Source organism: Petaurus breviceps, unplaced genomic scaffold (assembly GCF_028583685.1).
Source record: "Petaurus breviceps papuanus isolate PSGF00001 unplaced genomic scaffold, PetGlider_PUasm1.0 115, whole genome shotgun sequence".
Classification (NCBI taxonomy): Eukaryota; Metazoa; Chordata; class Mammalia; order Diprotodontia; family Petauridae; genus Petaurus; species Petaurus breviceps.
This window is the reverse complement of record NW_027185612.1, coordinates 909888-930265: the sequence shown is the minus strand read 5'-3', so window position 1 is coordinate 930265 and position 20378 is coordinate 909888. Positions and strand designations below refer to the sequence as shown.

At 40.5% G+C, this 20378-nt stretch overlaps 3 protein-coding genes and 1 long non-coding RNA gene across 8 annotated transcripts in view; 2 read left to right on the top strand and 2 right to left on the bottom strand.

Moving 5' to 3' along the window:
• LOC138157650 (uncharacterized) overlaps positions 1-15889 on the bottom strand; it is a 43715-nt gene extending 27826 nt beyond the window's left edge. The window contains exon 1 of the long non-coding RNA XR_011167425.1: positions 15778-15889. This is a non-coding gene — a long non-coding RNA (uncharacterized lncRNA). The remainder of the gene's footprint in view (positions 1-15777) is intronic.
• LOC138157655 (stonustoxin subunit alpha-like) overlaps positions 1-20378 on the top strand; it is a 361938-nt gene that overhangs the window by 120102 nt on the left and 221458 nt on the right. The gene's annotated exons all lie outside the window — the stretch shown is intronic.
• The window catches only part of LOC138157633 (stonustoxin subunit alpha-like), a 146266-nt gene that overhangs the window by 70376 nt on the left and 55512 nt on the right, over positions 1-20378 (bottom strand). The gene's annotated exons all lie outside the window — the stretch shown is intronic.
• LOC138157620 (stonustoxin subunit alpha-like) overlaps positions 7794-20378 on the top strand; it is a 29304-nt gene continuing 16719 nt past the window's right edge. Inside the window, exons 1-3 of one of the 2 annotated variants that reach the window (XM_069083254.1) lie at positions 7797-8619; positions 13875-13998; positions 16228-18264. In XM_069083254.1, coding sequence (XP_068939355.1) covers positions 13905-13998; positions 16228-18264 — 2131 coding nt within the window. In that variant the 5' untranslated portion in view covers positions 7797-8619; positions 13875-13904. Of the gene's footprint in view, positions 8620-13874; positions 13999-16227; positions 18265-20378 lie in introns of both variants that reach the window. The other variant, XM_069083263.1, reaches the window with a different exon arrangement.

The following is a 20378-nucleotide window of genomic DNA, read 5'->3' as shown; positions in this document are numbered from 1 at the left end:
ATTACAGATTGGAGGAGGGGGTAGTCAGAAGCAAAACACCCTTGTGAAGGGACAAGGTGAAAGGAGAGAGAGAATAGAATAAATGAGGGGAAAATATGATGGAGGGAAATACAGTTAGCAATAGTAAGTGTGAAAAAAATTTTGAAACAATCTTCTCAATAATGACCTCCTTTCTCAAACATATAGAGAACTGAGTCAAATCCATAAAAATAAGGCTCATTCCCCAAATGATAAATGATCAAAAGATATGATCATTTTCACATGAAATAATCAAAGCTATCTATATCCATATGAGAAAATATTGTAACTCACTATTGATTGGAGAAATTAAAATTAAAACAATACTGAGGTTCCACCTCATACCTATTATATTGTCTAAAAGGAAAATTATAAATGTTGGAGTGAATATGGGCAGATTGGGACACTAATACACTGTTTGTAGAGTTGTGAATTGATCCAACCTTTCTGGAGAGCAAATTGGAACAATACCCAAAGGGTTATAAAACTGCATACCCTTTGACCCAGCAATACCACTTCTAGGTCTGTATCACAAAATGATCATACATATGGGAAAAGGACCCATATGTATAAAAATATTTATTGTAGTTCTTTTTATGGTGGCAAAGAATTGGAAATTAAGGGAATGACCAACCATTGGGGAATGGCTGAACAAGTGGTGGTATATGATTATAATGAAATACTATTGTGGTATAAGAAAAGAGTAGGCAGACTTCAGAAAAACCTGAAAGACTTGAATGAACTGATGCTAAGTGAAGGGAGCAGAACCACTGTACACAGTAATAGCCACAATGTTCAATGACTAACTTTGATAGATTTATCTCTTCTTAGCAATGTGAGGATCCAAGGCAATTCCAAAGGATTCATGAAGGAAAATGCTGTCTACATCCAGAAAAAAGAACTATGGAATCTGAATGCAGTTTGAAGCATATTATTTGCTCTCTTTTTTCTTTTTTGTTTATTTCTTCTTTTCCAATGGGTCCTCCCATTGGTTTTAATTCTTCTTTACAACATGATTAATGTGAAAATAGGTTCAATATGAACATATATGTACAGCCTATATCAAATTACATGCCATCTTGGGGTGGGGGAGGCGGGGAAAGATGAGGAGAAAATTTGAAATTCAAAATCTTATGGAAGTGAATGGTGAAAACTAAAAATAAACAAATTAGTTCATTTTTAAAGAGAGATTCTTTTAATATTGTCTCACAACCAGAATTGTTTGATTTATAGTTTCAACCCTGGGCTGAACTCAGAGACATACAATTTTTACTGGATGCAGAACTCCTAAGATTACTCTATCTTTAGCCCACCTCCAAATAAGTAGTTAGAGGCAGGGAGGGGGTAGGATTAGAATATAAGGGCTTGGAATTTAAGGCTACTCTGAAGGAGCAGATATAAAAGACAAGATATACAGATGCTGATTTTTTTAAAGAAGCTTTGGGAAAGTTTCACATTTGTACAATCTGTATTTTTAAAGCACTCCTTATAAATCTGAAGTCTCAGTTTGGAAAAAATAAAAATTCATTTTATTTAAATTTATTTGTTCACAGAACTATTACGTCTGACATATATATATATAGATCATTTTATATATATATATCATTTTATATATATATATATATATATATATATATATATATATATATATAAACTTAAAAGCCTAAAAACGGTAGATAATTGGATAATTGTAGGAGACAGAAACCTCCATTTGATCCCACTTGAAAAAAAATTCCACCTTCCTCACTTTTTTCTACTGTACTCATTCCCCTAAATTTTTTTTAAAGCAATTGGGGTTAAGTAACTTGCTCAAGGTTGCATGGCCAAGTGTTTCTGGGTGGGTGCTAAGTGTCTGAGCCCGGATTCAATCCCCAGGTCATCCCGACACTGGGGCCGGTGCTCTTACTCGCTGTGCTACCTGTCCACCTCTCATTCCCCTAAATTTTAAAATATTTTCCCCCAACCTTCAAATCCATGATAATGATTATATAATTTAGTGATAAGGTTCTAGATAATTGCTTATACATATGTTTTCTCATAAGATTTTTTACACAGGTGCCAATATTCAGGTTAAATTCATATTTAGATTACTTTATCTTTCAGGTCATCTAGCTCCCTTAGACATGGGCTTCACACCCATCAGTGATTTAGGGGATGTCTACTCCCAGCAGGTGAAGATATCTGCTAGAGGAATGGGAAAATTAGATTCAGTTTTATGCTGATAGTGACAATCCAAAGCACTTTTTTCATGTCCTGAAGGCAATTGATGAGCCAAAGATCGATGATGCATCTCAACTATTCAGCCCAGAGTGAGCCATATTGATTAGTAATAAGAACCTGATCCTGGAGAGAAGGGCTGAACACTCCCATAGGGTTATCAACAGACCATCCTCAACCAATGCTGAAGCCATTGACCATATACCTCAGGCTGAAATCAAACCCTCTCTAGCTGAACTTCCAAGTGAAGAAGAGTTTTTGCAGGCCATTAGGCTCCTCTCATGAGACAAAGCATCTAGTGCTGATTCTATTCCAGCTGAGATTTATAAGGAAGGGGTCCACTGCTCATAAAAAAGCTCACTGAAATCCTACAGGTCATATTACAAGAGGAGGTTATCCCAAGGAGTTCAAGGATGCATCCATTGTCCATCTCTACAAAGAAAAAGAAAATAAGTTGCCCTGTGACAATGACAGAGGGGGGAAGTCCCTCTCTTAGTCTTTGCTGGCAAGATTCTTGCTAGATTTCTCCTTAATAGGCTGATCCTTCACCTAGAAGATGGTCATCTACCCAAGAGCCACTGCGGTTTCCAAAAGGGCAGAGGAATGGTCCATAAGATGTTTGCTGCCCAACAATTCCAGGAAAAATGCCAGGAGCAGAACACAGGTTTGTGAACAACTTTTGTTGATCTAACCAAAGCCTTTGATACAATTATTCTCAAGGACATGTGGAAGATCATGGTGAAATCTGGCTGCCTGGAGAACTTCATCAGTATTACATGACAGTTTCATGACAGCATGCTTGCATGGGTACTGGATAAAGGATGATGTTCTCACACTTTCCCAGTTATCAGTGGGGTGAAGCAGGGCTATGTGCTTGTTCCCATCCTTTTTTTAGAAAGGTATTTCAGTAATTTTGTCAGATACCCTTAAGGAGGACAAAAATGGCATCAAGGTCAGCTGGTAATCGTTTTATTTGAAAAGGCTACAGGGGGTGGACCCAAGATGGCAGCATAGAAGCAGAAAAACTCTGTGAGCTCCCCCCAAATCCACCTCAAATACCTATAAAATATGACTCTAAACAAATTTTATAGCTACAGAACCCACAAAGTGATAAAGAGAAACAAATCTCCCACTGAGGGCAGTCTGGCAGGGCAGCAGGAAGGGTCCATTATAGCATGCTGTGAGCTGAGCCCAGCCCCACATAATCCTATGGTTTTAGCCCCAGGGTAGCCCGGACCAGCAGTGGCTAGAGCAGAATTCGGGAGAGTGAATCACCAGCAGCTATGGTGGTTTCCAGAAATATCAACCCATAAATGCCAAAGAAAAAGTACAAGGTCTGTGTAGAACTCTGTTGGAACTGGGGGATGGGACAGAGGCACAGTCCAGCCTGCAGATTGTAGGGGGGCCAAATGACCATTCAGAGTGTAATTGCTTTTGCTTTAACCTGCTTGGATCTAAATCATGGTCTTGGGTGGTGGTCCTGAGGTGTGTGACCAGTGAGCCATAGTTTGTGGGGGCTAGAAAGATGGTGCCCTCCTAATAGCTCCAGCAGCTACAAAAACCCCAGTGATTTGGTACAAAGCTCTCCCCTCTGGAAACAGAGTTCTACTGTGGCAAAGAGCTCAAAAGTCAAGTAATTGAGTGGCAACATGAGCAAGCAAAGGAAGCAAAGCAAGCACAGAAATCTAACTTTAGATTCCTTTTTTGGGGACAAAAAGGATCAAAGCATGGAACAGGAGGAAGACAACAAAGTCAGAAATCCTTCCCAAAAAACTTCCAAGAAACATATGAATTGATTACAGGCCATGGAGGAGCTCAAGGATTTTGAAAATCAAGTAAGAGAAATGAAGGAAAAATTGGGTAGACAAATTAGAATGATGCAAGAAAATTATGAAAAGAGAGTCAAAATCCTGACTGAAGAAAGTAACACCTTGAAAAATAGACTAACCAAATGGCCAAAGAGGCTCAAAAGGCCAATGAGGAGAAGAATGCCTTAAAAAGCCAAATTTGCCAGATGGAAAAATAATTTCAAAAGCTCACTGAAGAGAATCATTCATTCAGAATTAGATCGGAGCAAATGGAAGCTAGTGACTTTATGAGAAATCAAGACACTTTTAAGCAGATACAAAGAAATGAAAAAATAGAAGGCAATGTGAAATATCTCATTGGAAAAACCACTGACCTGGAAAATAGATCCAGGAGAGATAATCTAAAAATTATTGGACTACCTGAAAGCCACAATCAAAAAAAGGACCTAGAAATCATCCTCAAGAAATTCTCAAGGAAAATTGCCCTGATGTTTTAGAACAAGAGGGCAAAATAGAGGTTGGAAGAATTCACTATTTACCTCTTGAAAAATATCCCCAAAAGAAAACTCCTAGGAATATTATAGCCAGGTTCCAGCTTTCCCAGATCAAGGAGAAAATATTACAAGCAGCCAAGAAGAAACAATTTCAATATTGGGGAAACACTATCAGTATAACACAGGATCTAGCAGCTTTTACACTAAGGGATCGAAGGGCTTGGAATATGATATTCTAGAGGTAAAAAGAACTGGGATTAAAACCAAGAATCACCTACCCAGCAAAACTGAGTATCATGTTTCAGGGGAAAATATGCTCATTCAATGAAATAGAGGACTTTCAAGCATTCTTGATGAAAAAACCAGAGTTGAATAGAAAATCTGACATTCAGATGCAAGAAGCAAGAGAAACATGAGAAGGTAAACAGGGAAAAAAATCATAAGGAACTTATCAAAGTTGAACTATTTACATGCCTACATGGAAAAATGATAATTGTAACTTATGAAACTTTCTCAGTATGAAGATAGTCAAAGGGAATATAAATGCGGGTATATATAATGTATACTTACATATATATGTCTATATAGGAGGGTATGTGTGCATATGAATACATATGTGAATGTGTGTACATATATGTACATATACATAGGTATACATACACAGAGGGCACAGGATCAATTGAATAGGAAGCGATAATATTTAAAAGGTGAAATTGAGAGGTGAGAGAGGAATATATTGAGAGGAGATGGGGAGAGACCAAAGGGGGTAAGTTATCTCACATATAAGAGGCAAGGGATAACTGTTACAATTGAGGGCAATAAGAGGAAGGCAAAAGGGAATGGTTCAACCTTATTCTCATTGAATTTTGCTTAGGGTAGGAATGATATACACACTAAATTAGGTATCTTGCCCTACAGAAGAGTATGGGGGCAGGGGATGCGAGGGGGGTGATGGAGGGGAGGGCAGGTTGAGGGGGAGGGTAGTTAGAAGTACACACTTTTGAAAAGGGCAGGGTCAAAGTAGAGAACAAGTGGGTGGCACGACAGGATGGAGGGAAATATAGTCAGTCTTTCACAATATATCCACTATGGAAATGTTTTGCGTAACTACACATGTACAACCTATACTGAATTGCTTATCTTCCCAGTAAAGGTGGGTGATGAGGGAGGAAGGGAAAGAATCTGGAATTCAAAATTTTTAAATCAAATGTTTAAAAAATTATTATTATTATTATTCACATGCACCTGGGAAATAAGATATACAGGCACTGGGGTATGGAGATCTATCTTTTTTTTGCTTTTTTTTCCTTTGGAGGCCAATTGGGGTTAAGTGACTTGCCCATGGTCACACGGCTGGTTTTATGTGTGTGTGTGTGTATGTGTGTTAAGTGTCTGATGCCAGATCCTAGCCTCCCCGGAGATCTATTTTGGTGTACCAGAAAGTCAGAAATAGGATGGAGGAGGATATAGGAGAGAGCAGATTGGAGGATGGTGTAATACAGTGGGATTGCTGTTTTGGGGTAGTGGGTAAGGGAAAGATGGAGAAAATTTGTTATTCAAAATCTTATGGAAATGAATGATATAAATTAAAAATAAACATAAAATTTAATTTAAAAAGCAAGACAGAGTTGTTAAGGAATTAGGAAATAGGAGTATGGTCCCAGCCTCAGTGGAACTGTACATACACAATGCATACAGAAAAACCTAAATGGGGTGGCATTTATGTATGATACTGATATTATAATAAGCCTCTCTATGTCATAATTTACTCTAAGTTAGTTCTTCACCATTACTGCATAGACGCTATCTTAGGGGAAGCCCCTTCTATGGGCTGGTGATCCAGCACCCTGGCCTACACATCCTGCTGGTGCTGTTTTCTGATTGGCTAGCTTTTGTGGTTCTTTTCTGGTCAAAATGGGTAGTTAGATATTGTGGTCCTGCCTTGGGCTAAATGGATGGTGTGGGTGTGGTTGAGAGCGTGGACAGGCCTCTTTAAACATTGGATTTGGGGGCAGAGGCTAGCCAGAGGCAGTGACTGTATTGAGTCTGGGGGTCTGTCATGTCATTAAAGCCAGATTGTACGGTCAGATCAGGACATGCCTATTGTTCAATGAGGCCCATGAGGAAGTTAGACTATTAGGGCTGGGGGCAGCTTTATTAGGATTCCATCAGTTAGTGTGAGACTTTTTGTTTGTAAATGTTTGTGTATTCAATGAAGCCCCTGATCCTGAGATGCAACAAAGTATGGATCCATTCTCTGCTGCATGTGCTAATGTTGTTGTGACAATTAACAGCAAGAAAACACAAGTCCTCTACCAGCCAGAGAACTGGTATCCATACAAAGAACCACTGCTTACAGCAAATGGAGAAATCTTGAATGCTGTGGATAAGGTCAATTATTTTGGCAGTGAACTTTCCTGGGATATACACGCAGAATCAGATGATGAGGTTGATGAACACATTGCCAGAGATAGAAATTTTGTCCACAAGGCTTTAGTTACTATCCTAAACCTATGTTGTTTCTTATTTTTTTAAGTGTTTTTATTGATTTCTTTTGTTTTTAAAAATCCCCATAGTTTTTCCCAGTATCCTTCTTCCTCCCCATTGTAGAGAGTCAGCCAATTTTTTAAAGACAAAAAAGGAAGAGGAAAAAAAAAATCATCCTAACTGATCATTACATTGGAAAACATTAGCAGTGTATAACACTTGTGGGCCTTCTACCTCTGCAAAGGACTGAGGTGGCTATATCTAGATCATATATTCTTTCAAAATAAATCTACCCCCCAAACCTTTCACCCCCACCTATGCCACACACTTTAAGCTTCATGGTTATTAGTTGGGGGTGAGGGGTGCATGTCTATAATCTCTTCTCTAGAAGCTAAGGCTGGTGGATTGCTTGAGTTCAGGAGTCCTGACCTACAGAAGAATTAGAGTTGGTGGGCTAGCACATGAAGTTCAGCACCAGTAGAGTGAGTCCCCTGAAAAGAACTGGGCCACCAGGCTGCCTGAGAAAGGGTAAAAGGGCCCCAGTTAGGGAAAAAAAGGAGCAGGTTAGAACTTTGGTGCTACTCAGGTAAATAGCAGTGGTATTTTCAGCCTGGGCAAGATCAAATAATACCCCCAAGGCCCCCTCCCAAAAAAGGTTCATGGTTAAATTGAAACAGAAATAATCTCAGTCTCATATTAGTGGTTAAATCTCATAGATCACCCCCCATTGGGGGCAGGAGCACAATTCCTCCCAGTCTGGCACTTTGGTCCAGGGAATACAGGGAAAATATAACTTCATAGATCTGTCTTCCCAAGGTTAGTTAAACTCTGAATCTGTTTTTGTTTTAGAAAGTACTAAAAATATGTCTTGCTTTACCTAGGGCAGGAAAATAAAACAAATCTGAAAAGGAAACTATTTTTGTAACGCCCTTCCTCTTGGAGGGAATTTCCTGACATTACAAAGATATTTCCTGTTTAAAGGCAGCTGATAGAAGATCAGAATGCATTGCTTTCATTTCATATAAAATTTAAGAAGAGATCTGTGCAACAGCCCTGAACATCCCAAGGCTGGAAACGGTTTTGAAGATTTTTTGTTTTTTTCTAGGAATATCAACATTCTCTTTCTGGATGGTGAAGTCAAAATTGCTTTTTTGAAGTGGACTGTGTTAGCAAGAGACAGTGTGAAGAAGAGATTTGTTAGGCACAAATACTGCTTAACCCTGAGGACCAGTCAAGGGCAGGAAATTGTTATGGTGTGGTGAAAAGAACATGGGAGTCATAGGACCTAGGTTCGGATCCTCTCTCTGACATTTCCTGCCTGGGTGACACTAGGAAACTCATTTAACTTTTCTGGGCCTCAGTTTCCCCCTGATGAAATGATCTCTAAGGTTCCCTTCCTGCTTTAAATCTGTGACCCTATGAGCAACAGAACCAAGAAGCTGGAAAATTCTCTAGTGTGTTTCATTGAACTGAGAAGTTTCTCAGTGTTTGCCAGGATAAGACTGAAGAGGACAACCAGGGCAGGGTGACGGCTGCTACGATCCAATCCATTTCTCCACTTGGAGGGGACCTGTTTCTCTGAAGACAAAGTTAGGGTAAGTCTGGCTATTTTCTTCCTTGGGGGCAAATCTAAACTAAATAGATTATTGAATAAGAGGAATATTGAATGATATCTCCCAGAGGCAGTGGATTCTGAAGGGGGAGCACCCATTGAGAGAAGGGCATTCTAATTAACTAGAGTGTTTTCAGAATGGAAAGAATCAATCATAGATTTGGGATGTGGAGTTTTTAGTTCGTGATCAAACCTGGGCTTTCATGGGTGTGCCAAGCTCCACATAGGGAGTTCCCTGGCCACCCCAACTTAACAGTCTCAGAGAGTGTCTATGGGCATTGAGTAGTTAGGTGGCTTGCCCAGGATCCCAGAGGAAGAATATGTCAGGGGCTTGAACCAAGGTCTTCCTGACTGCTAGACCAGTTCTCTCTCCACTACACTACCCTGCCTCTTGAGCCATAGAGGCAGCTAGACCTTGTGGAGAGGAAGATCTGAGTTTGAGTCCCATCTCAGGCACTTTCTAGCAGTTCTATCCTCACCAAGTCATTTGAACCTGTTGGCCTCACTTTACCATCTATGAGATGGGAATAGTAATAATAATACCTACTCAACAGAGCAGTTATTGGAACCAAGTGAACTAACATAAAGTGCTTTGTAAAGCTTAAAGCACTATATAAATGCTAGATATTCTTTCCCCCCCCCAATGATGTAAAAATTCTTCCCCAATTACATATAGAAATTGTTTTTAACATCTGCTTTTCTTGTTTCCCTTTATTTATTATTTTATTTTTCCCCAGTTGCATGTGAAAACAATTTTTAACATTCACTTTTAATACTTTGAGTTCCAAATTCTCTCATTTCCTCCCTCTTCACCTCTCCCACCCCACTTGAGAAGGCAAGAGATTCAACATAGGTTATACATTTGTAGTCATGCAAAACATATCCATAATAGTCATAACATTTGTTTTTTTCAAAAATGTTGAGTCCTCTCTTGTCCTCCCACCCACACCCTCCATTGAGAAGGCAAAAAATTTGATGTAGGTTATATATTTGCACTCATGCAAAACATATTTCCATACTAGTTATGTCACTGGAAAGAAAAAACAGACAAAAAACCCAAGAAAAATAAAGAAAGCAAAGAAAAAGTATGCTTTGATCTACACTTAGACTCCATCCATCAAGTCTTTCTCTGGAGAAGAATAGCTAAATGCCAGATATTAATTATTATTAATTATGTAGGGGGAAAAGAAGGAAAACAGTTTTGGAACAGTTGTGGCAGATTCTCTTAATCACTGGAGAGGAATGATATGTTTTGGAAGACCCATCATCAGGAATCTGACTACTATGGGTCAAAGAAAGAGTGGAGTAGAGAAAGCAGGAATCATGCAAGCAGAAGAAGAGGGCTTCTGAAGGAATATTTGCCATGCACCTGGCAGGATCTGTAGCAGGATGACAAGACATTCCCTGTTCAAGGGATGGAGACTAGGGGAGGTAACCAAGTAATTTTACAATTGTGAAAAAGGTCCTTTTGGATAAAACTGCAGAGATAAAGTAACCATTGGGACCACTCTGAAAGTGTCTATTATCTAAGGACAACAAAAATTTATGAAAACAGGGGATAAGATCATCTACTTTACATAATTTGCTCTATTTTCATTTTTCCTTCCTTTCCACTATTAGGTTACCAGGTGATTGGGGGGATTTCTACATTTTCAGCTCATCAAGTAGTCAATAAATGATTCCTGATTCCTATTTTCTCCCTCACAGACAGCTAAGATTCCATATCTGAAAAGCAGATTTTTCCCCTTAAAAATAAAACTTGAAATTCTCTAGGAAATCAGCCCTGTGAGCTCCATGATGCAACATCTATATTATACATATATATATCAAATATATAATTGTACGCAATAGGTACAGGAAAAATATATATTATGCATTTGAATCTATGTGTTTATATATATACATGTAAACACATATAATTTACACACACACACATATACAGATATACATACTCCATGGCCTCCATTGGGCTGTCCATTTATATGTCTATACATGTATATATGCATACATATATCTATTGTATAGATATGTATATATCTATATATCACACATACAGAGTGTTTGCTGGAGAAGGTCTTCTCTGACTAAGGGAATTCAAGGAGGCTTACTAGAGTGGATATTTCACTTGGGCATTAAAAGATTGGTGGAAATTTAAGAGGCAGAGAAGGAAAGCAAACTCTTACTGGGATGGGGAACAGTCTGAGCAAAGACACAGGGTGAGAGCACGTGAAGAGTTGGGTAGCTTGTCTAGAGCATAGAGTCCATAGAAAGGTGCCCCAGGAGATAATGCTATGATGGTGAGGTAGCACCAGATAGTAGAAGGTTTGAAGGTGAGCAGAGAGGTTCGGACTTTAATTGGTAGGCATTGAAATGTCCATGGCCTCATATACTAAGCCCCTGTATATAACAAGTTTGGAAAATTACTGAATTCTTCCTGAACTTGTACATGCCTAGCCAGGGGCCCCTCTGTTGCGATATGATAGAAAGACAGACCTTGCTGTACTTCCTGATAAGATGTCAGAATGACCCAGGGCAGGACACGGACGTCTGGGACCCCTGATAAGTCAGGGTAGGGCTATACAACTGTCCAGATCAAGGCTTGGCTATAATGGACCTGTTTATCTACCACTGTCAAACTAACTTTACTCCCCACACCCATTTTATGTTTTTTTACTTTAAAAATTCCCCCTTTCCTGATGGTCGGGGCAGCTCTCCTAAGGTTTCCTTGGGAGACTGTCGCTGGCCAGCTCAATAAAATGATGCTCAGAATAATTGACTTGGGTTTGGGGTCATTTTTTTCTCTAACTGGCCATTTCAGCATGAAATGAAAACTTTTGAATAAAGGAGTAACATTACCCAGGTCTCTGAATCAGAACTGGTCTCTGCTCTCAAAGAGCAGACATTCTTTGGTGGGAAATAAACTCTTCCGAAAATTAAATACAAAATAGGTATAAAGTATTTCATGAGAAGCACTCACAAGCAAGGGGAATCAGGATAGGCTTCCTATAGGAAGTAGGACCTGAGCTAAACTTTGAAAGAAGTCAGAGATTCCACAAGGTCAAGGTTGTGAACAGAAAGTGCATTCCAGGCAAGAGTAACAGCACGTACAAAGGCTTGGAAATGGGAGATGGGATGTTGTAGATGGAGAAGATCAAACTGAAAAATAGCAAGGGGTGCATTGCCGCTGAAAGTAGATGACTTAGTGGATAAAAGCACTGACCTGGATTCAGGAAGACCTGAGATTAAAACTGGCCTCTGACACTTACTAGCTTTGTGACCCCAGGCAAGCTGCTTAAGTTCTGTCTGCCTCACTGTCTCCATCTGTAAAAGGGGAATAACGATAGCACCAGGGCTGCTGTGAAGATAAAATTAGATAGTATTTGTAAAATGTCTTAGAATGCTGTATAAATGCTAACTATTAGCAATCACCAGACTGTGGTGTATGAGGGAGGAAGTAAGATGATTGAAAAGGTAGGAAGTAGCCAGGTTATGAAGGGCATTAAAGCCAAATGGAGACTTTTATATTTGATCTCAACCAGAGAACTTGGTCTTTGACCCTAAATGTTAAAGCTTTGCTGATCTCCAAATCCCAAGTCAAAGAAAGCACCAGACTTCCTGACCTTCTTGGTTCCTAAACTTACTTGGTTCCCTAGATTAGAGAAAAATCTGCTTCTACCTTGAATTGCCTTCTTTCTTTTTTTTTTCTTTTTTCTCCTTCCTTCCTTCCTTCCTCCCTTTTCTCCCTTCCTTCGTTCCTTCATTATTTCATTCATTCATTCATTCATTCATTCGTTCGTTCGTTCCTTCCTTCGTTCCTGTAAAACAGATAAACAGGAGGGCTGCTAGCACAAGTTCACTCTTGATCTGGTAAGACAGGAAAGACACTGAAAAGGGATTAATAATCTTACTTTATTCTAGTCTAGTTTTCTCAGAATAGAATTGCTGATGATGGGGCACAAGTTCCTACAGTATTCTCTAATCACTATTCTCACAGGGGCCAGTGAGAAGGGGGAGCAACTACCCCTATGTCTACATGGGGTCAGTCAAAACAGGCACAACTGTACATCCCCTAAATCTCCTCAAGTCTCAGTGGGGTCTGGCTGAGGCAAACACAGATTCCCCCCCAAGCCTTGATGGGGGATGATCAAGGCACAAAACAATCCATCTTGTACATTCAACCCTAAGGTTCCCCCTAAGCCTCAATGGGGCCAAGTGAGGCACACACAGCATTTGTGCATTCAACCCTAAGGTTCCCTATTTACTGACCACTTTCCACTTGCTTTATAGGGGCAACAGACAAAGAAGGCATATTGCCAGCAATAGTCTCACAAGTTTACATCACCTCATGCCTATATCTCACTGCGCAGCTGCAATGGATGTTTACATCATTTATCATTATATAATGCACAAGCATGATGGAGATTTTTTGAACTATAATTGTGGGAACTCATATCTAATACCTGGGAAGAAGAGATTGTGATGGCTATGGGTCCTGGGAAACTGAACTCTAAGAAATAATAACAAATCCACTTTACACACACTAAAATCTACCTTACTTACACTAAACCTTACTTACACTTCCTTCCTTCCTTCTTTGTAAATTCCACTTTATCTTGGTACTTGCATCTAGCACCCATGTCCTCTTTTCCTTGCACTACTACAGCTACCTTGTCTTTAAGCATCAATGTTTATTAATAAAGGAAAATAAAATATAAACTCAGAAATAACACACAAAAGTAAGGCAGATAGGTATGTCAAAGATTCCATCTTGTGCAATTGGGATGACAGTAAAACATCTGAGCTATTTTTCCTGATTATTGTCTACTGCTACCAGCATCCTCTGACCTAGTTTGATCAATGTTTCTCTCATTCTGGGGTTCTTAACCTGTGGTCCCTAAATAATTGGTTTCCTTTGTAATCCTATATATTTTATGCATTTAAATGCATCATTCTGAGAAGGGTGCAAAGGCTTCACCAGACTACCTAAGGGTCTACAAAACAAATAAAGGTTAATAAACTTTAATCTAGAAAGAGAAACAATTCCTTGGGTCTGGCTCCTTTGTTGCCCTCCAAAATAATGATGTCATTCTACTCTAGAATATCCTCAATCTCCCTGAAGGGCTCTTGATTATCAGAGATAGGTGGAGCCTAGAAGGAGGAATAGGGAATTTCTCTGTGACAGCAGGCTAGGCCATGAGTTTACAGACAACTTTCTCAAATCTCAATTTTCTTCCATAGGAAAATTCCAGGGAAAGAACATCAGACACAATGAACTTGGAGAAGACAATGCAGATCCCAGCTCTCGGTTGTCCTTTGTATCTGGGGACACTCTATGACTGCCGCACAGATACCTCTATCCCTGGTAATTCCTCTCCTGAAGCCAAGACCTCATTCCAGAAAACAGGGGAGGAGAATTTCAGGAAAGAGTTAGAGGAGGAGAATGTTGTGTGTAAGGTCAAGTTGGAAGAAAGTGCCAGGCAGAGGATTCTCTTACCTTGTCCTTTCTCCCAGCCAGAAGCCAACTACATTATTACTCTTATCCAGCTAAAGGAGATTCTATGTACTTGTGATGCTAGTTTATCAGAGATGTACTGTACTCTGATGCCAGGCATCAGAGATGGGGGTGAGAATGAACTAGAAGGGCAAGTTAGGAGGGTGTAAAATTAATGGAAAATAAGATCTTCCTTCTCAGCCCATTAATAGGCCTCATGTGGAGCCCATTAAGGGAAGCTTGCTTAGGGGACGCTTGCTTGTAGGAAGCACCTTTTGTTAATTTCTAATTAAGCACTGAGTCAGAAGGGTTGTGATGCCCTCTGGTTCTAAAAAGGGTGTAAATACTCTGAGGTTAGCATTTTGCTTTGGGTCTCACTCATTGGAAGAGTGTTCTTGTGATCTGACCAGATGAGACTCTGGGTAGCCATTAAGGAGCCCCCCAGCTTTGAAAAACCCAAATGCTGGTGCTTCTTTTCTCTGATATCTATGTATGTATTGCCTTGGTCAGACAACTGGATCTGCCTGTTGATCTGCACTAATTTCTCAGATAGTTATAAGCCCTGTCTGTTGGTCTTTATCTCTCTGCTTGTTTTTTCTCTGTTTTCTTTGTTTGGATGTTTTCTAAAGTTCAGAGTGCTGACTTTTCCCCTGAACTAATGAATTTAATTTAAAAACATTGTTGTCTCCTTAAGCAGCTATCTTTCCTAGTAAAACAGATCTAAGAACCTGTGCTAGTAGCCACTCTGGGTATGCCAGTATGGTTGCCACTACAGAGTGGGACTCATTCACCCCATTAGGCAGATATCAAAAACAGAGGCAATCTCTGCAAGATCTAGCAAAAAGAGTCCATAATCAGCCCAAGGATCTTCTGTGACTGAAGTAAGTCAGACATGTTCTGTGTTATGGGAAGGTAGAGTGTTTGCCCTTACAGACACAAGATACTTAATACATCAGAGTAAATCCAGTTACAGTGAACACTCAGGGCAGTCTCAAAGGGGAATGGAAGCTTTAATCATGTAGAAAGAAAGATCCTTTTCCTTCAGTGAGAGTGAGGACTGGGAATGATTTGTATGTAAATGGCCTTCTGAAGCTCTAGCAGTCTGTGGGGGAAGCATGCAAGGCAAGAAGCTGAACTTGGGAAAGCAGTGCTCAGAGGTAGAGCTAGTGATAGGGACAAGCACCATGATGTCATTGAGAGCGGAGATTCCCAATGAGTAGACTTCCACTGCCAACACAGACCTGCAATTGATTGGGGCATGGAGACAGGCTGTAACTTGCCCATATGGTCCCACAATCTAGGTATGTCAGAGGAGGAACTTCAACCTCAGGGTTCCTGACTCTGAAGCCAGCTCTTGAGCCACTACCACACGCCATCTCTCTTTGTAGAACAACTGCGACTTTTCATGCTCTAGAGCAAATCCAAACTACTGCCTCACCCCCTGCTTAGGACCCCTAGTAGGTGGGGACCTCACTCTGGGTAACCTCCTGCTCTCTAACTAGGGCAGGCAGTGTGCTAGGCTGCTCTTGGAGTCAGAAGACCAGGACTCTGCTTTGATGCTTAATGTGTTTGCAAAAAGTTAGCCAACTTCTCTTTGAGTCTCAGTTCATTTGTCTGCAAAATGGGGCTAATGACATTGGCACAACTTACCTCAAAAAGTGTTGAGAGGAAAGTGCTTGTAAACCCTGTGAAATATATATCATCATAGGCCTTTTTTCAGAATGCAGTCCCTAGGCTGGGAGGAAGAGAGGCTTCTCAACCTGTAGAAAAAACAAAGGAGCTCAGAATAGGGAATTGTGTACTGGGGCTGTGGGGTAGGAAGAATGAGGGTCCAGATTCAGGAGTTCATATTAAGGTTCCCCCTATCCATCATAGAAGGCTGAGTGGAGCAAGGGAGTTGCAGAGGCCTAGAGAAGTTCTTTCCAGCTCAGGAATAGGATCTTCTCCCCCTCTGGAATCTGTGCCTCTTTCCCTGCCTACCCTCCTTCCACAAACTGCCTTCCAGGCCCAGGTGCCCTTGATAGAAAGAACACCCTAAAGTGACAGGCTGTGGTCCCTGTGTAATCTGCCATTTAATCCCTAATGTCTGTCTCATTCTAGGCATCACTTTGTGGGACAGGGAGACCCTTGAGAAAAATGTAACCACAGAAGATCAGTACAAGACTGACTTTGATATCATCACCTCTGACTCTATTAATGAAAAGACTAATGCCATGAACATCCCTGCAGAGCTGAAAGCAAGTATCCTGGGGGGAATGGTGGAAATAGGAGGCTCTGCCAAGTATTTAAATGACACCAAGACATCCCAACAGCAAGCTCGGATCACTCTCAAGTACAGTGTGACTACACAGTTTTCCCACCTCACGATGAACCACCTAGGATATCATAATATCTCTTACTATGATGTGTTTGATAATGAAACAGCGACCCACGTGGTCACTGCAGTGCTCTATGGGGCCCAGGCTTTCTTTGTGTTTGATCAGAAAGTTTCCACCAATGAAAATGTTAAGGAGAAAGAAGGAACACTGAAGGCTGAAGTAGAGAAGATTCCCCAAGTATCAGGAAAAATAGGGGGAGGGATAAAAAAGGAAGACAGTGAGAAAAAATCAACCAAGGAATTCAGGTGTAAGTTTTATGGGGATTTTGTCCTTGAGACCAATCCAGTGACTTATGAAGATGCAGTAACAGTCTATGCCTCCCTTCCTAAGCTGCTTAAGGGCCGTGGAGTGCCCCTCCAAGTCTGGCTGTACCCTCTGGAGAAGCTGAGCTCCAAGGCTGCCAGGCTGGTTCGAGGGATCAGCATTAGCTTGGTGTGGGATGCCCAGAACACTCTGGAAAAGTTATCTGAGTGTGACAAGAGGTGTAATGACATGTTGGAGGCACCAGGGCTCTCAGTCTTTTCTGCCATCAGGGAAAAGATCGGGCTATTCCAAGAACTAAATAGACAACACAGACAGCTTTTACAGAAGGAAATAGCCAAGGCCTTACCCCTGATCCGGGCAGGCAGAGCAGAGGAAGATGAGCTAACCAGGATTTTAATCAGGGAAAGCCAGTCCCCATTCAGCACTAGGAGGCTCTCAGAGTTCTTGAAACGGAAGCTCCAGGAGATGAAGGTGGTAAATTCCTACCTCACCCTTCTGAAGGGGGTGCCAGTCATACCTGATCAGAATGAGCTGGATGATATGATACTAGACTTTCCACACAGATTTGTCCTGGTGTTTGCACTCACCTCCTTGCAGGAGGAACCCTATTTAGCAGATTGGGAACAATGGCTACGGAATCCAGCATCATACAGTCCTGACTGTGAACAAAAGACATATTCCTCCTGGGTCAAGGACAGAGAGACAAGGAGAAAAACAATACAATTGGCAGAAGACTTTTCAACATTTGCCAAGGCCAATCATTCCAGTGAGAAGACTCAATTCATTGTGGCATCTGTCCCAGATCTGGAGAACAAGGGGGTCTCCATTTACCTCTATGAAAAGGGACTGCTAGTCAGCACCAACTTTAAGCTACCAGTCAAACCTCCCCCTCCCCAGATTGGTGGGGTAACACATGACTCCATAGAGCTCACAATGACCACAACATCTGGGGAGGAGGCGTGGATCACTGGCTATCAGGTAGAGTATAAGGTTGTAGAGGGAGAAGACTGGACCACCATCCCTGTATCTGGAAAACCAGAGGTATTCAAAGTGAATGACCTTGAGCCTAGTACAGAGTATCTGTTCAGGATTGCTGAGGAGTGGAAGCTAGGGCTCAGTGAGAGCAGTGATGTGAGCCTTGCTGTGAGGACACTTCCACCAACCTGCCCTCCTGGGAAGCCAGAAGCTGTTGTGGTGGGACCACAGTCTGTGACCCTGACCTGGCAGGGTCCAAGTGCTGCTGGAGCAGGAATCAAGATCGAGGAATATAAAATAGAGTACAGAGAGGAGACGGAGGCTGAGGATGGGGAAGGAGAATGGCATGAACACAGATCAGGAAATAATAAGATGTACTGTGACATTGAAGGACTGACATGTCAGACTGTGTACAGGTTCCGAGTTTCTGTCGTATATGATGGCGGCTGGACCAGTGAGAGCAGTGACAAGAGTGGCCCAGTGAAGACCCTCTCTACTACAGAGGAAGCAACAGTCTCTGGTAAGTTGCTTTTAGTAACTAAAATCCATAAGTTTTCTCTTTACTGGAATATTTGAAATGCTGCAGGGGTTGATCAGAGGACTATCCTTGATTTCACTATCCACTCAATGAAATTCCACAGGGTCAGACTCTGAGAGATTTATTTGCTGTTTGTAAGAGTGCATCAAGTGTGGGATAGGGTTGATCAAGGCACCTCTGATCAATCAAATTCCACTCCTCCCCCTCCCAGAAGAATTCCATAAGATAACTACTAATTCAAATTATTAAATTAAGTGCTTGAAATTCTGCCTTTTTTTTTTTTGGAGGGCAACTGGGGTTAAGTAACTTGCCCAAGGTTACACGGCTAGTTTTTTGTGTGTGTGGTGGTGCTTGTAATTCTTACCATTAAAAATAATACCCATATTTCAGATGAAAAGTGACCTTTGACATGTTTTTTTTTGGAATGACAGTTTAGATTGCTTAACTTAAGAATTTCAATAAAAAGAATTAATTATCACCTCTCCTGATTCCTAGCTAAATCATATGTTCTCTCTAAGACATCTCCAAAAAGTGATTATATAAACCTCTACTACAGGTAGAGGTCACTGTTTGGAACTTGCTCTCTCAAGAGCCAGCTTTTTCATCCCATTTCGGTGAGCTCTGATCATTAAGAAATTCTTTGATGGAGCTAAAATTGACCTTCCTATAATTTACATCCATTAGGTTTAGTTGTACCCTCTGAAGTCAAGCAGAATAGATATTTTTAGTCACTTCTCCATACAGTAGCCCTTGAAATATCAAAAAGAGCTATCAAATCCCTCCTGGCCATGTCTTTTTTTCTTTTTTTTTTATTAATTTGTTTAATTTTAGTTTACAAGATTCAATTCCACAATTCCTTCAGTTTCACATTCTGTCCCCCTCCATTGCTTCCCCCCCCCCGCCCCACAGCGGCATACAGTCAAGTATAGGATCTGTAAACACTTTCACATTAGACATTAGTCATGTTATAAAGACGGATAGTATCAGATGGAATGATGGTAAAGAGGAAATAAAACCAAACAAGAAAAGGAAAAAGATCAGGTAGTTTGCTTCAATCTGGATACAAACTAAGTTCTTTCTAGTTCTTTCTCTGGATGTAGACATCTCTCTATCATGAGTCTTTTGGGATTGACTTATATCACTGCATTGCTGAAAAGAGTCCAGTCTATCAGAGTTGGTCATCACACATACATTGTGTCTGTAATTGTGTACAAATTTCTCCTGGATCTACTCTTCTCAATCAGCATCAGTTCACATAAGCCTCTCCGGAAAATATGAAGTCCATCTGCTCCTCGTTTCTTATAGCACAATAGTATTACATAATATGCATATACCACAACTTGTTCAGTCATTCCCCAATTGATGGGCACCCCCTTAATTTCCAATTCTTTGCTATCACAAAAAGAGCTGCTATAAATATTTTTGTACATATGGGTCTACCTCCCACTTCTATGATCTCTTTGGGATATAACCCTAAAAGTGGTATTGATGGGTCAAAGGGTATGAAGTTATTTATAGTCCTTTGGGCATAATTCCAGATTGCTCTCCACAAAGGTTAGATCAGTCCACAACTCCACCAGCAATGTATTAGTGTTCTAATTTGCCCACATCCTCTCCAGCATTTGTCATTTTCCTGTTTTGTCATCTTAGCCAATCTGACTGGTGAGATGTGGTACCTCAGAGTTGTTTTGATTTGCATTTCTCTAATCAATAGTGATCTAGAGCATTTCTTCATATGCTTATAGATATCTTTAATTTCTCTGAAAACTGCCTGTTCATATCCTTTGACCAGTTATCAATTGGGGAATGACTTGTATTCTTACAGATTTGACTCAATTCTCTGTATATTTTAGAAAAAAGGGCTTTATCAGAGACAAAGGTTGTAAAAATTCTTTCCCAATTTCCCACCTCCCTCTTAATCTTGGTTACATTGGCTTTGTTTGTACAGAAGATTTTCAATTTAATATACTCAAAATTATCCATTTTGCATTTTATAAATGCTCTCTAACTCTTGTTTAGTCATAAAATCTTTCCCTCTCCACAAATCTGACAGGTAAACTATTCCTTGCTTTCCGAGATTTTGCTTATAATATCAA